This window comes from Macadamia integrifolia, chromosome 4 (assembly GCF_013358625.1).
Source record: "Macadamia integrifolia cultivar HAES 741 chromosome 4, SCU_Mint_v3, whole genome shotgun sequence".
In the NCBI taxonomy this organism is placed as follows: domain Eukaryota; kingdom Viridiplantae; phylum Streptophyta; class Magnoliopsida; order Proteales; family Proteaceae; genus Macadamia; species Macadamia integrifolia.
The window spans coordinates 15,475,191-15,487,557 of record NC_056560.1 but is presented as its reverse complement, the minus strand read 5'-3'; the positions used below and the strand labels follow the sequence as shown (position 1 = coordinate 15,487,557).

The 12,367-nt window shown below is 39.4% G+C and overlaps 1 protein-coding gene across 3 annotated transcripts; it reads right to left on the bottom strand.

The window, feature by feature from the left end:
* Positions 1-2,382: 2,382 nt before the first annotated feature.
* On the bottom strand, positions 2,383-6,599 carry LOC122077510 (protein argonaute 7). 3 transcript variants are annotated; one of them, XM_042643470.1, is made up of 3 exons: positions 5,755-6,599; positions 4,202-5,432; positions 2,383-4,015 (listed from the first exon to the last, which is right to left on the bottom strand). In XM_042643470.1, exons 1-3 carry the CDS (start codon positions 6,092-6,094, stop codon positions 2,557-2,559), a joined length of 3,030 nt encoding a protein of 1,009 aa, XP_042499404.1. In that variant the 5' UTR covers positions 6,095-6,599; the 3' UTR covers positions 2,383-2,556. The 3 variants fall into 3 exon arrangements, with proteins under 3 accessions (XP_042499404.1, XP_042499402.1, XP_042499403.1); XM_042643468.1 differs by having other exon boundaries at positions 2,383-4,018; positions 5,755-6,597; XM_042643469.1 differs by having other exon boundaries at positions 2,383-4,018; positions 4,202-5,429; positions 5,755-6,596.
* Positions 6,600-12,367: the final 5,768 nt, after the last annotated feature.

Here is a 12,367-nt window from a genome sequence, read left to right as displayed (position 1 = left end):
TTTTATTGTAACCGAACATTTAGTTGCTAAATCTGTATTTTTTATATATAATTTTTTTTTTTGTTTTTTGGTCAGAACAAAACTTTATTGAAAGAAAGATGCCTGAGAGAACCTCCTGGCATCAACATGGTATGGATTTACAAGAAAGGGTGGTGGATGTAACCACCATACATGATGAAGCCTGAGCTTTGTAGCACCAGGGGCCAAGAAATCAGGTAGAGAATTACCACCTCCTTTTGATGTAGCGAAACAGAACTAAATCAAAGGACCCAGAGAGATGGGTCTTGTGTTCGGATATGAAAAAAAAATACATGTTTATTAAGGTATGATGATTTAAACAAGTAATTTTTTCATATTACTGATTTTGCCAGCATTTTTTATTTTAAAAAAATGTTTATTTATTTAAAAAAAAGAAGAATAGTCCTTATATGCTTATTTGCCCTCATATTTATTTCAACGAATCATAAAGAGGTTTTTTTAAGTTCTTTTTCTGACTCAAAATCCGAAGTACATATATATTTCATGGTAAATATATATCTATATTTTCACTTATAGAGCAATCGTATTAAACACGTATCATAGCATTGCCATATAAATTTTATAACATTGAATTTTTGAAGAATATTATTACTATCTGATCCATTTAATTACTACAAGTATCCATCTCATTTTGTTACCGATCCTGAACTTACTAACTATGAACTTGCACCCCTTATAGTGTATAGAAAAAGTTTAGCGCAAAAAGAGAAAAAAGATTGGTAAGTGGTTAGAATAGATGGAAGTAAAACGAGACAAAAAGACCAAGAGACGTAGAGATAGAGGTAGAGGGAGAGAGAGACGCCCCCCCCCCCCCCCCCTCCTCTTTCTTCTATGCTCTGAGCATTTTAGAGAGAGAGAGAGAGAGAGAGAGAGAGAGAGAGAGAGAGAGTGAGTGAGTTTTTGTACATATTGCATAATGAAGCGTCTTTGGAGCATTTACAGTCCATACAGTAGTCAGTACAGGCTAGAGACAGCGAGTCCTTGAAAGAATAAAATGTAAGGATATATGGCCACGTGGGTGGGTCCCATATTAGAGGACAAAGGCTAACCATTTGATTCCTGAGAATGAGATGGTCCTTGATTGGAAACCGATGGACCCAAAATCAGTCCTGAGTGACTCTGTCTCTAACCCCCACTGTACTTGGACCCTGCCCAGATTCTGTGCTTTAATGCTTCATACAGTGATAAGTAATTATCGTCTATCGCTGTTGCTATGGAGAGAGAGAGAGAGAGAGAGAGAGAGAGAAAGAAAGAGGGAGAGAGAGAGAGAGACAAAAGGGATAATCCAGAGTCAGCTTTACTGTATCATTTTCTGCAAATCCCATCCTTTCTATAGTCTTTACTTTTGTTTCCTTCCCTCCTGGCTCCTACGTTACAGTACCCTCTACACTGCTACTTCTCTCCTTTGTCTTTACTTTCTTCCCCGTCCATACTCCACCGTCTGCAGGCCTGCAGCCTTGGAGGTAAAGGTAAGAGCTATACTGGGTTGTTACTACTCTCCACTCTTCTCATTACCAAAAAAAAACTCTCCACTCTTCTTCAAGCTCTACACTGTACTAGTGGCCTAGTGGGTTTCACCACTATAGGCTTTTAAATGACTGAAAAAGTTTTTAACTTTATAAAATGCCTAGCCAGGCTAGCCAGCCGAGCCTGCCTGCCTTGCCCAATTGCCCTGATTGCATGCATGGAGATTGGAGAGAAAGGAAGGGCAATACTGCAACTAAAAAGAAATATGAACGGATCCTCTTTACACAGACTAAGAGATCTCCTCCTCCATCGATTTATGTTCCCCAAATACTCATTGACCTCTAAATTGCAGAACTATATAGATTTTCATATTGAACTACTTTTTATTGCTTGTAAGATCTTTTTCGTCCTCCACTAACCCAGTACGATTTACTAAAAGCTACTACGTCAGGAACCTTAGTTTAAGGCTTTTTTGCCCGACTATTATTAAAAACGACAGTGCTCTTAATCTCTTGCTTGCAACTTTTGTCATTGGTTGGTGAAGTTAGATCTCAATTTAATCTAAGAAGTAATTGTTGATTCTTCTCAGCATTGATGGACAGTGGGGCCAGGGATTAGGGAAGGGATCCCATTTTTGGTAATTGTTTATATTGAGGTAATTTTAACAGAGGTGATAGATTTAGGGTTTTGTAATTTCTTCATCCAAACAATGAAAGCTTTGGTTATTGCTTGAATGCAACCCATCTTGGATAAACCACGTAAATCTGTGTGTTTTGTGTGGGTGATTTCTTTTTCATCTTTCTTTTGTCAATTGCTGTTCTACGGCATTGTTATTTCCTAACATTTCCTCCATGCAACAATAGAAGTAGTCAAGAGTTGAAATACAACACAACAATCTCTCTTATAGTCACTATTTCTTTCCCATACATATATACAAAAGAAAATGAACACTGAACTTAGTATTCTGTATAATCTTCACTGTTAATTTATAAAAGTATTCAGAAAACAGAAACAAAGAGCCTCTCAGGATGATATCTAAAGAAGTATAAATCAGCAGTAGAACATGAGCTTCCTAAGGTTATCATTTAGTTTTGGCAAAGGAGTTGCCTTGGGAGGGGCAGATCTGGAGAGTGCAGCAGTGGTTCTAGCAAATAATGGTAAGTCTGATCTCTCAAGGTAAAGCCTACCTCTGTAGGCAGCAAGGTGGGCATAATAAGCTGGAGGAACCAGAGAAACTGGTTTGGTGCACCTTACGAAAGTGTAGCAGAGATTATGAACTAGCTTTTGTAGTTCATCAGAAGTGAACTTGTTCTCATCCCACAAGACATGGTAATGGGTTGGCCTGCTTGTACCCTTCACCCCCCAATGGCTACAAAGGTAGAAATCAAACTCCCTTGGGTGAGTAACAATGGTATCCACAACAGTCCCTGGTGGTATGTTCTCATCCAAGACGTTGCCTCCAGTTAAAGATGGGTCACTTTTGTATGGGAAGAGCCTTGTGTGGTGCCTCTTCTGAACTACCATGAAAGTAATGGAAGGCTTGTAACTAGGGAACCTAGAACAAGCCACTCTTATGGCCTTTAACTCCTCTTGAAGAACCTTGTAGAACTGGGTCTCACTCACCCCATCTCTGAAGAAGATAATTCTCTTGGGTAGCTTATTGTTCACTTCCTGGTAGAAATCTTCCAGTAATTCTGCCACCATATCACCAAGATCCTCAATGATTTCTTGTCGATGGGTTTGTGATCTCATCCTTGATATGTACTTGTTTGCCGCAGGCCAGTTCATGGTACCCACAACTGCTGCAATGGAGGGGCTGGAATCATCAAGTGGGTGTGGGTGGGTAACATCAGCACCCATGAAGATTGCAGGATCATCATCCTCAAAGAGCCTTGGTACTTGGGAAGGTAATGAATTGTATAAAGCCACTGTACAGCCCCCAATCTTGGCATTGATTTTAAGAGCTAAGTTTGCTAGAAACTGGGAGCCCAGCTTAGCTAGATTAGGGTACAAGCAACATTGAGTCACAACCCCAACACCAGTCTCAGCAATTCGTTTCAAATCTGCATACCCTTTGTGCTTTCTCTCCATTACACATATTAGCAATTGGAGGTTCCTTGATGAAGCTCTGTGGATCTTTTTGAGCTTGGATTCCAACAAAGCGACATTGTTGAGAACTTGGATTGGTTCAAACTGGGGCCTAATAAGAGTATTCTTATTAAGAAAGATACCCAATTGCTCACATCTTTGAGATAGTTGGTCTATGAATCTTGGAATATTAGACCTCTGATCAGGAGTGCCCCCGAAACTTATTAATGCCCACCTTTCTATTCGAGTACCTTCAAAGACATGGCTATCAAGAAGGTTCCACTGCCTGTCATGGCGGGAAGGAACTAGATTTGTTACATTGCCACTGTCCCCAAGCTTCAGCTTGGGCGGTTGAAGTACTCTGCCATTCAATCTGGTCATTTCTCTTGAAACATGGAGCTTGAATTCTCTTCCATGCTCACTGCTGTCAATATAAAAAAAGAAAGCTTGTTATTCAGCAACTCAGTAGATCCTAAGAAATCACGAGAATTGAATTCTTTTATAGTTGGGAAAGGGGGGAGGGATCATACAGGAACAGTCATGGAATATTTAGGCCAAAAAGAGATCAAAATTAGGTAAAACCCATTTGAGAAATTTGTCTAGTTACCTTGTTGGTCCAAATGTTCCTCCCATGACTCCATCAATAATGGCTTTTCGTTCCTTAGGTCTCTGGCATCCCATCTTAAGGATTCTTGCTGTCTGATCATCAGAGAGCTTCCCAAGATATTTCTGACCTTCACACACCACACAGAGCTCCATAGGGAGATAACATGGTTTGCTCCGGCTAATCTGCAAGCATGGCAAGTTCCTAAACTGTATATCAAGGTTGTAGTAATCCTTGAAGTAATCAACCAATCTCAAATCCTTCCCACCCCTGTCCTTAAACCAGAGATTCTCGGTTGCTTCGTTAGTTAAGCTATGCACTCGATACCTCTGATTAGTTTCTCTATGGCATACAAATACTCTAATATTCTTCAAGGCCTTCTCTACGTCTTTTTTCTCTTCCCCCACCAAACCTCTAGTTTTCCTCTGAGAAAGATCTTTTAGGGACTCAAGCCGCTTCTGCAAATACTGGATTATGCCAATACTCTCATGAAAAGCTGTCACAGAGAAATCCACATTGAGGGCCAGACCCTGTTGAGTTGGTCTAAGGCTCTGGAAGAACCCTCTTAACCCAACTGCTCCTCCTCCAATATCTTTACTTCCACCCATTGAACTTGAATACAGGGACCTACCAACTGGTATGCATTTCTCAATTGGGCCCTGCCGGAGGACAATATCCAATGAATGGAGATATTCCTGGGGAAGAGGAGCCCAGTCATCACCCTCCTTGTTCAGGTAGCAGCTCAATTCCCTCCCATCCAACTTTGAAACAAGCCTAATGTTTACTCTGAAAAGTTTAAGTTCATGGTGGTTCTCTGTTCTATCACTGGTTCCCTGAGACGGCCAAATGGATTTCGCCATGGGGATTGGGAGGCTAATGTAGAATTCAAGCTTGTCGTTTTGGAATTCCACAGGGCTATAGAGGTTCTTTCTGCCATCAAAGGCTGTTTGAACATTGGAGAATGCAGCTGAGTGGTCCTGTACAAATTTCTGCTTGATCATCCTCGCGACTTCCTTGGAAGGTTGTGGAGAGATCTCGACATCATAATGGAAAATCTTTTGGGAGGAATCAAATTGGACGAGAAAATGGTTAGCAAGGAGGGGGATCAAAGAACCTTCTATGCCACCAGAGTCTGGTCTTTTCGGTGCTACGAGCGCCTGCTGAGCAGTTTCTCCTCTTTTATCTTCTCCTCTGGTTGGCATGCTTTGTTTCTGTTGAAGACCCTCTTCTACTGCTAAACCAGCCAAAAAAAAAGAGGAAACGTTTCAGAGAGAGTCGATCCTATCGTGGATATAGAACACAAGGAACTATTCAGGAAGTATTTTGTGATGAACCAAAAAAAAAAAAAAAAGATATCTCCATTTCTGTTTAAGTTCTTGTGCCAACATCAGAAGATTCCGGCATGTGTTTTTTCCATTGAAAAAGAGTTCTAGTTCTGTAACCGTTAATGTACAAACTCATACCAGTAACTTGAGATGAACAGTCACAGGGAATTAAAAAATGTTGAAGAACAGAGGAAGCAAGAGGGTGGGAAGGAATAGAAGACGAATACTTACCTTGTGAAACAGTAGATGCTGAGACCTGGGTATCCGCAGAGCTGGTGCGGGTAGGCTTTTTCTGCTTCCATGCAGTGTGCTGCATATGGGTTTTTGATCTAAACTTCTGGGTTTGGATTGGAGGTGAAATTACAGGTAGTTGCAGATGTATCGGAGGAGGTAAAGGAAGAAGGGCTGGAGACTTTTGGAACCGGTGGTCATGGTAACCAAATACGTTATGAAACGAATGAGGAAGCAGAGGAAGTGGATGCCGACGCTGATGAGGTTGAGTCCTCCCTCTGCAACTCCAAGGCTCGGAACTGCAGGTTTTGCTAGATTTAGAGTCTTCAGTTTCTTCCATGATTTGGTTGAGCTAGAAACAAAGCAACGACCATGAAAATGAGAGAACCAGTGAAGTGGGCACTTCAGTTTTTAGCTCCTGCTTAAGTTTCTTCCCCTTAAACACTATAGTCTCTGAAGTTTAATGGCAGGTTGTGAGGGTGATGATGCACACAAAAGTGTTATTTGTTAACCATTTTGCCTTCGAAGTTTAAAAAGAGAGACTAAAAAAAAGGACATAAACTGATAAACCCAGTAGTGATTGTCTACTGACTACCAGAAAGATAAAAAGGTGAAAAGAATTGGTCGAAGGACAAAGGGTTAGAACTTCGGAGTGTTGCAGACGTTTTTTTAAGAGGAGGATATAAAAAGGGGTTCTTTTCAGGTCTAGGACTTTAGTAGGACTAAGAGTATGGCACTACGAGGGGGAGGCTCTGCTCTTGTCTATTGACCTAGTGGTCTTATGGTTGGGCCAAGAACTCAAAAAGGGTTCTCAGCTAAAGCACTTCACCCTGTAAGTCATTTCCTTTCTCGTGATAGCCAGTGCTACCTGTGTTAATTAATTACTGCATTTAAGAGGATCCGATCCAGAGCCCTTCCAGGCTGAGAATGGCTGATCCACTCATGGGTCATGAGTCAGGACTCAGGAGTCATGACCATGCACTGGTTTGGTGCCTGGATGCTTAAGAACTAAGTTATCAATCATTCTCATACAAGAGGTGGGGTTAAGCCTAACTGCTTAAAGGAAGCAAATGATTCCAATCCCATGTTAAACCTTTGGACCCAAGTTTCTCATAATAATCTCTTCAATCATGGATGAGATCTGACCTTCTATTGAGAAAAGATTTGTCAACCTCATCCCAAGTGGTGGGGATGAAAATTAATGATGGATATTAATCCAATCAAAGGGTCAAACAAGAGGTGGGGTTAAGCCTAACTGCTTAATGGAGGCAAATGATTCCAATCCCATGTTAAACCTTTGGACCCAAGTTTCTCATAATAATCTCTTCAATTATGGATGGGATCTGATCTGACCTTCTATTGAGAAAATATTTGTCAACCTCATCCCAAGTGGTGGGGATGAAAATTATGATGGATATTAATCCAATCAAAGGGTCAAATCACCAATGATCCTCTTCACCACTCATGTTTCATAAATTTGATGGCCCAACCGGTTTATGTCAATCAGTGGCATCACTTTATTACTTTATGAAAACCTTTTTGGATTTGGGTATGAATGCATTGGATCTTTGGTTTTTATCAATATTTTCTTTAATGATTAAAATACAAGAAAATTAATGAAACATATATATATATATATTCTATGATCAAGTTTTCTTACTCATCTTATCAAGTGAGAACCAATGAGTTCAGATGGTGTCAATAGGGTATAGGAGTATAGTGGCAAAGGTAAATCTTCTCCTTCCTTTTATTTGAAGAAAAAGGAAAGCAACTTCATTTAGAAGTGTAGAATCTGTACTCAGATATAGATGACAATGATATGACCTTTCTGCCCTCATGAAAAATATTGAGGTCGTACTTCACATGCATATGCGAACACATGTGCAGTGGAATGACAAATTAGGTAATGTCATGTTCTCCTTTTGCATTTTCTCCTTTGTCCCATGTGATGAAAAGCCATATAAGTCTCCTCATTGTTTCTAGTAATTCTCTATCGTGCTTGATGTTGTTAGTGAGGATAGAGTAAGAGATGATAATGGTTGATTGGATGATAAAATGGTTTTGGATTACTACTTTGCCGGCTCTAAAGCCTACAATCTCAGTTAAAAGGCTATTTTCTTCCTTAACCATTGTTATTAATAATATCTAGGGGGCTAACAGACAAGAACCACAGTGTTCCACTCTGTCCATCTTATGGGAATCCTCTCCATCCCACAGGCCACAATGGGGGAAATCACAATTTTTTGACAACTTTATCTTGTCCACATCAGCCTCAGAATCCCATTATCTAATTGCTATTTTGTCCTCTCATTTGATTAAATAATACAGTATCTAAAGGTGAAGGAGGAGGAGAAAGGACAAAGTCTCTTCCTTCAATTGCCACATGTCTTGGCTATGATACTCACCAATAAGCATTGGTGTTTTAAACTTTTCTTTAATTCTAATCACAACAGAACTTGGGGAGAGGTTAAGGAAATTCTTTACCGAGTTGATCCTCCGGAACAATGTAGGTATAACCTTGCATGAGGCATGCCTCCATGCTGGATGCCCACATGCAAGTCAAAAGGTAAAAGCATCAGGGAGTGTACTAGTTGGTGGAATTTATAAAGCCATAGTTGAAAATTCAGGTTTTTCAAGTTGATTCCTTCTTTTCAAAATCTGGTGAACTAAATGGGTCAAACTTGGTTAGAGTGATGGTTTTTTTTTTTTTAATGTGGGGCTGAATTTATAATTATTTTATGGGTGAGAAGAAAAAAAAATAAATATAAAATTATAGACTTGAAAACACTATAGGGGATAAAGCTACACATTGCCCCTCCTAGACCCTAAAATAGTAGGAGCCTCGTACGCTAAATTGCTCTTTCTCAGCGTATCGATTAATTGCAGACTATACTTATCGTCTATGAATAATATATGGCCTAATAAAAAAATTGATCTTAATGAGTTTTACATGAATCAAAAAAAAAAAATATATATTGAGTCAATAAAAACTTAGAATGACTAAGACCTGATGTGGCTATTTATTAAACTTGGGCCAGTATTCACGCTTCTTAGGCTGCTCTAAAGTTCTCCAAAGATCAACAATGCTGTTAGGAGGAAATTAAGAATAAAAAATAAATGGAAGAGGAGAGGTGGATGAATCTCAGGGCTTTATATGTTTGGTCATCTAGAAATGTAAGAATTTTCTGGATGAAATGCATTGGAATGGGTGTGACTCTTGTGACCCATTATTAATTTTCCTTAAAAACACACTCCCCAAGCTTTACCTCTAAAAACTTTAGATCTCTGGACAACCAAACATGGTAAAGGTGAGTCTAGAAGAGACATAGAAACAATTTAGGGGTGGCAAAGGTGCATGCAAAACTATGGGGAGAAGAACCAGAAAACCATCTGCGAATGCATACTATGGGGGGAGGAGGAGTTGTCTTCAGGAAGTTTGAAAGAGAGAGCAAAAGGGTCCCACAAGGCATGATTAGAATTGGAAGACATGAGGTATAAATACAAGTGGAGATGCTTGGCAATGACAACTTAAAAAGAAGGATAACAATAAAAATTAAAAAGGAAAGGACAAATATGGATGGGATGATGTGAGCAACGGCCGCAGCCCAACCTAAAGCCTAGAAATCCTCCTCCTCAAACAACTCCTATGTATCATTCAACTTTGAAGACTCTTTTATGTGGTCAGCTCAGCTGATAGACTCTCTCTCTCTCTCTCTCTCTCTCTCTCTCTCTCTTTATATATATATATATATATATGCAAAATCTCAAATACCTGATTTGTTGATTTCCTATAACTTTCAACCATCACTTTTGCCCTAGCTTTTGCCTACATCCTCATCATCATGCTCATGCTTATATGCTCTCTTAGTGCAATCCCAAGTGGCCACCCCTTCCCACCGCCCCTTCACCGCACACCATTGGGATTTATATGGGTCATGATTTTGATAGTTATCTTTTGCTTCATAGCTTGTGGTTTTCTTCTTCTTACTCTTCCTCTTCCTTCTAAAAGGAAAAGATATAAATGGAATGCGATGGGACGTTCAACTCATCCTAAATCAAATCTTAAGGTTAGCTAAGTTGGGACGTTATCATATTTTGTTCATTTTCAATGAATCTTGTGAACACTAAGAAACTGAAAGAAACAGAAGAAAAAAAGGGAAGGGGGAAGGGGGAAGGGGGAAGGGGGAAGTGGGAAGTGGGAAGGGGGAAGGGGGGAGGGTAATAAATAAATGTAGAAATAAAAAGAACTTATGAAATGAAGGGAACTAAACAGGAATAAGAGGGATCCACAAAGAAAGACCCTTACCTTTCCCTTTGTTCAGAAGAAAAGTAGGATCCGAACAAAATAGATGAAACTGAAGAGATCCCAAACATGGCTTTAAAAAGGCTCTCCTTCCACCCACCCTTATCCTAAACCATAGACAACAAAGTACAAAACGGCTAATATTTTTCCTTCTTGGCCGATATCTGCTATTACATGCATGCATGGTGAGCCATTTTGTTAAGAAGGGATGGATTCCAAACTTAAATTGTCACTGATTCATAAGTGGCAACCCTGTCATCGGTTAGAGCAGGGGTTGGTTTATGTATACTATCATATCTAGTTCCATAGATTGTAATAGAAAGAGGTTCCTGGAGTGAAGTAAGATCTTGGAGCTACGCTTGCTCCTATAACGAAGGAGGGGAGGGTTTTCAATCTCGATCTTCGTATTTATTTCACCCTTCTTTATCGAATCAAGAGTTCAATTCTTGTTATTGACACATTACCATAACCACCACTTTCACAAAGAGACTATTTTTCTACCCAAAACCATAACACCACTAGATCACACATTACCATTATACAAACTATATATCTACCTAGGGTAACTCAAAATGATGGATCATGAAGAAAACCCTACTCATCATGCAATTGTGAAACTGGAGGATCATATCTCGAACAAATGCCTCTTATTAGTGCTCTCACTCAATATAGCACTTTCCTTTTGCTAGAGAACTGTACCTGTCTTTTGATTGTTAGGCAATGGTGGTCAATAAGGGAGGCTTTTGGTTGCTCCCCATTAGTACCACAAGAAATCCCTCCCCACTTTCCTGCCATTGTTGGTTCTTGGGCTGTGTGTGAATCCTAGATGATGAAGTTGGAATGTTGGATATCGAGTTTACCTATTCTCATGAGTTATGAAGTTATGTTAGAATCTGATCAATGAAATTCAAATTTCTCTTTGTCCCCATAAAGGGTTACACCCTTTATTTAAATCCCCCTCAACGTGTTCCTAAAGTCATCCTAATAAACCAAAGATATCCATAGTAAGTCTACAACTCCAAGAAACGATCAATTCCAACTCAAATAATAAATGTGATGAGATAACAATTTATTATAATACAAGGAATGGGGATCGCCATGCTGCCGGTGTGGTATTGAATCTCTGTGCCAACCCAATGAGAGCATCGAAGGGGTTCTACATGGTTTATATAAGGGCCCCACATGTTAGGGGGAAAGAGGAGAGAGAGTGTGGTATTGAATCTCTATGCCAACCCAATGAGAGCATTGGAAGTGTTTATCCTAGGAAAGATTGTGGTTCTCGGGTGTCTAATCAATTAATCCCCCAAACCAAGCAAGGGCTTTGTATAAGAGACAGATGAGAGGAGAAAGAGTGTGGTATGGAATCTCTATGCCAGCACAATGGAGCATCGAAAGGGGTTCTGCATGGTTTGTATAAGGGCCCCACGTGTTGAGAACGGAGAGGAGAGAGTGTGTGGTATGGAGTCTCTATACCAATCCAATGAAAGCATTGGAAGGGGTTCTGCATGGTTTGTATAAGGGCCTCACATGTTAAGGAGGAGAGAGAATGTGAGAAGGCACATGATAATTACCAACAACTTTGGCCATCATTTTTTCCTGTTATATGATTTCAGTCTTATTGAAAGCTAACCAATACAGGCATGAAGTGTAATATCACACTGTTTGTTTCAATGTAAAAAGATAGAAAAGGGAAAAAATTCTATAAAATAGTATTTTCCACTGTTAGTTTTAAAGCGAGATGTAAAAAAGGCATTGAAAAAATGGGAAAAACATGTAGTTCATGGATATATCATTCCAGAATTTTATTTATTTTTCCCTTCCTGGTAATTATCCTTGTTGATAAGTTGAGATGTTCCTGTTGACAAAAGAAGGGAGCAAGCCACTACATAGGACCCTACCAGCTTGAAACTTTTATTATTTTTTTATGTTAAGCAAGATTACTAAACTCTTTAAAGATGAAGATGATTTAGATTGAAATTGACATAGATCATATAAATCATTTCTTCAACACTAATTTGAATTCATATTCTTATATATCTTTCTGTGAAGTCTTGAAGGAGCCAATGTAAAGAGGATATATATGTAGCTTTGGGTGGCAATCCAACAGAAGGATGGAGATAGGATCCTTACATGTAAAATTTGGTGGCACAACTCATCTGTAGTATGAGCAAATGGGCAGAGCCTTTAGAACCATTTACTCCTTATTTGATGGCTTACCTTGGCTTTGTCATAAGCGCCAAAGAGTAAATAGCTTTGCTTTGGAGAATTAGAATTAGAAGATTCTCATAATTTTGCCTTTTTGTTCTTGCC

Bases quoted from the DNA above. Each gene is read 5' to 3' on its own strand.
- LOC122077510 (XM_042643468.1), bottom strand. From the start codon at position 6,094: ATGGAAGAAACTGAAGACTCTAAATCTAGCAAAACCTGCAGTTCCGAG. The intron at 5,433-5,754 runs GTAAGTATTCGT...TGGCTGGTTTAG, and splicing joins AGCATCTACTGTTTCACAAG to CAGTAGAAGAGGGTCTTCAA. The intron at 4,019-4,201 runs GTAACTAGACAA...TTATATTGACAG, and splicing joins GGAACATTTGGACCAACAAG to CAGTGAGCATGGAAGAGAAT.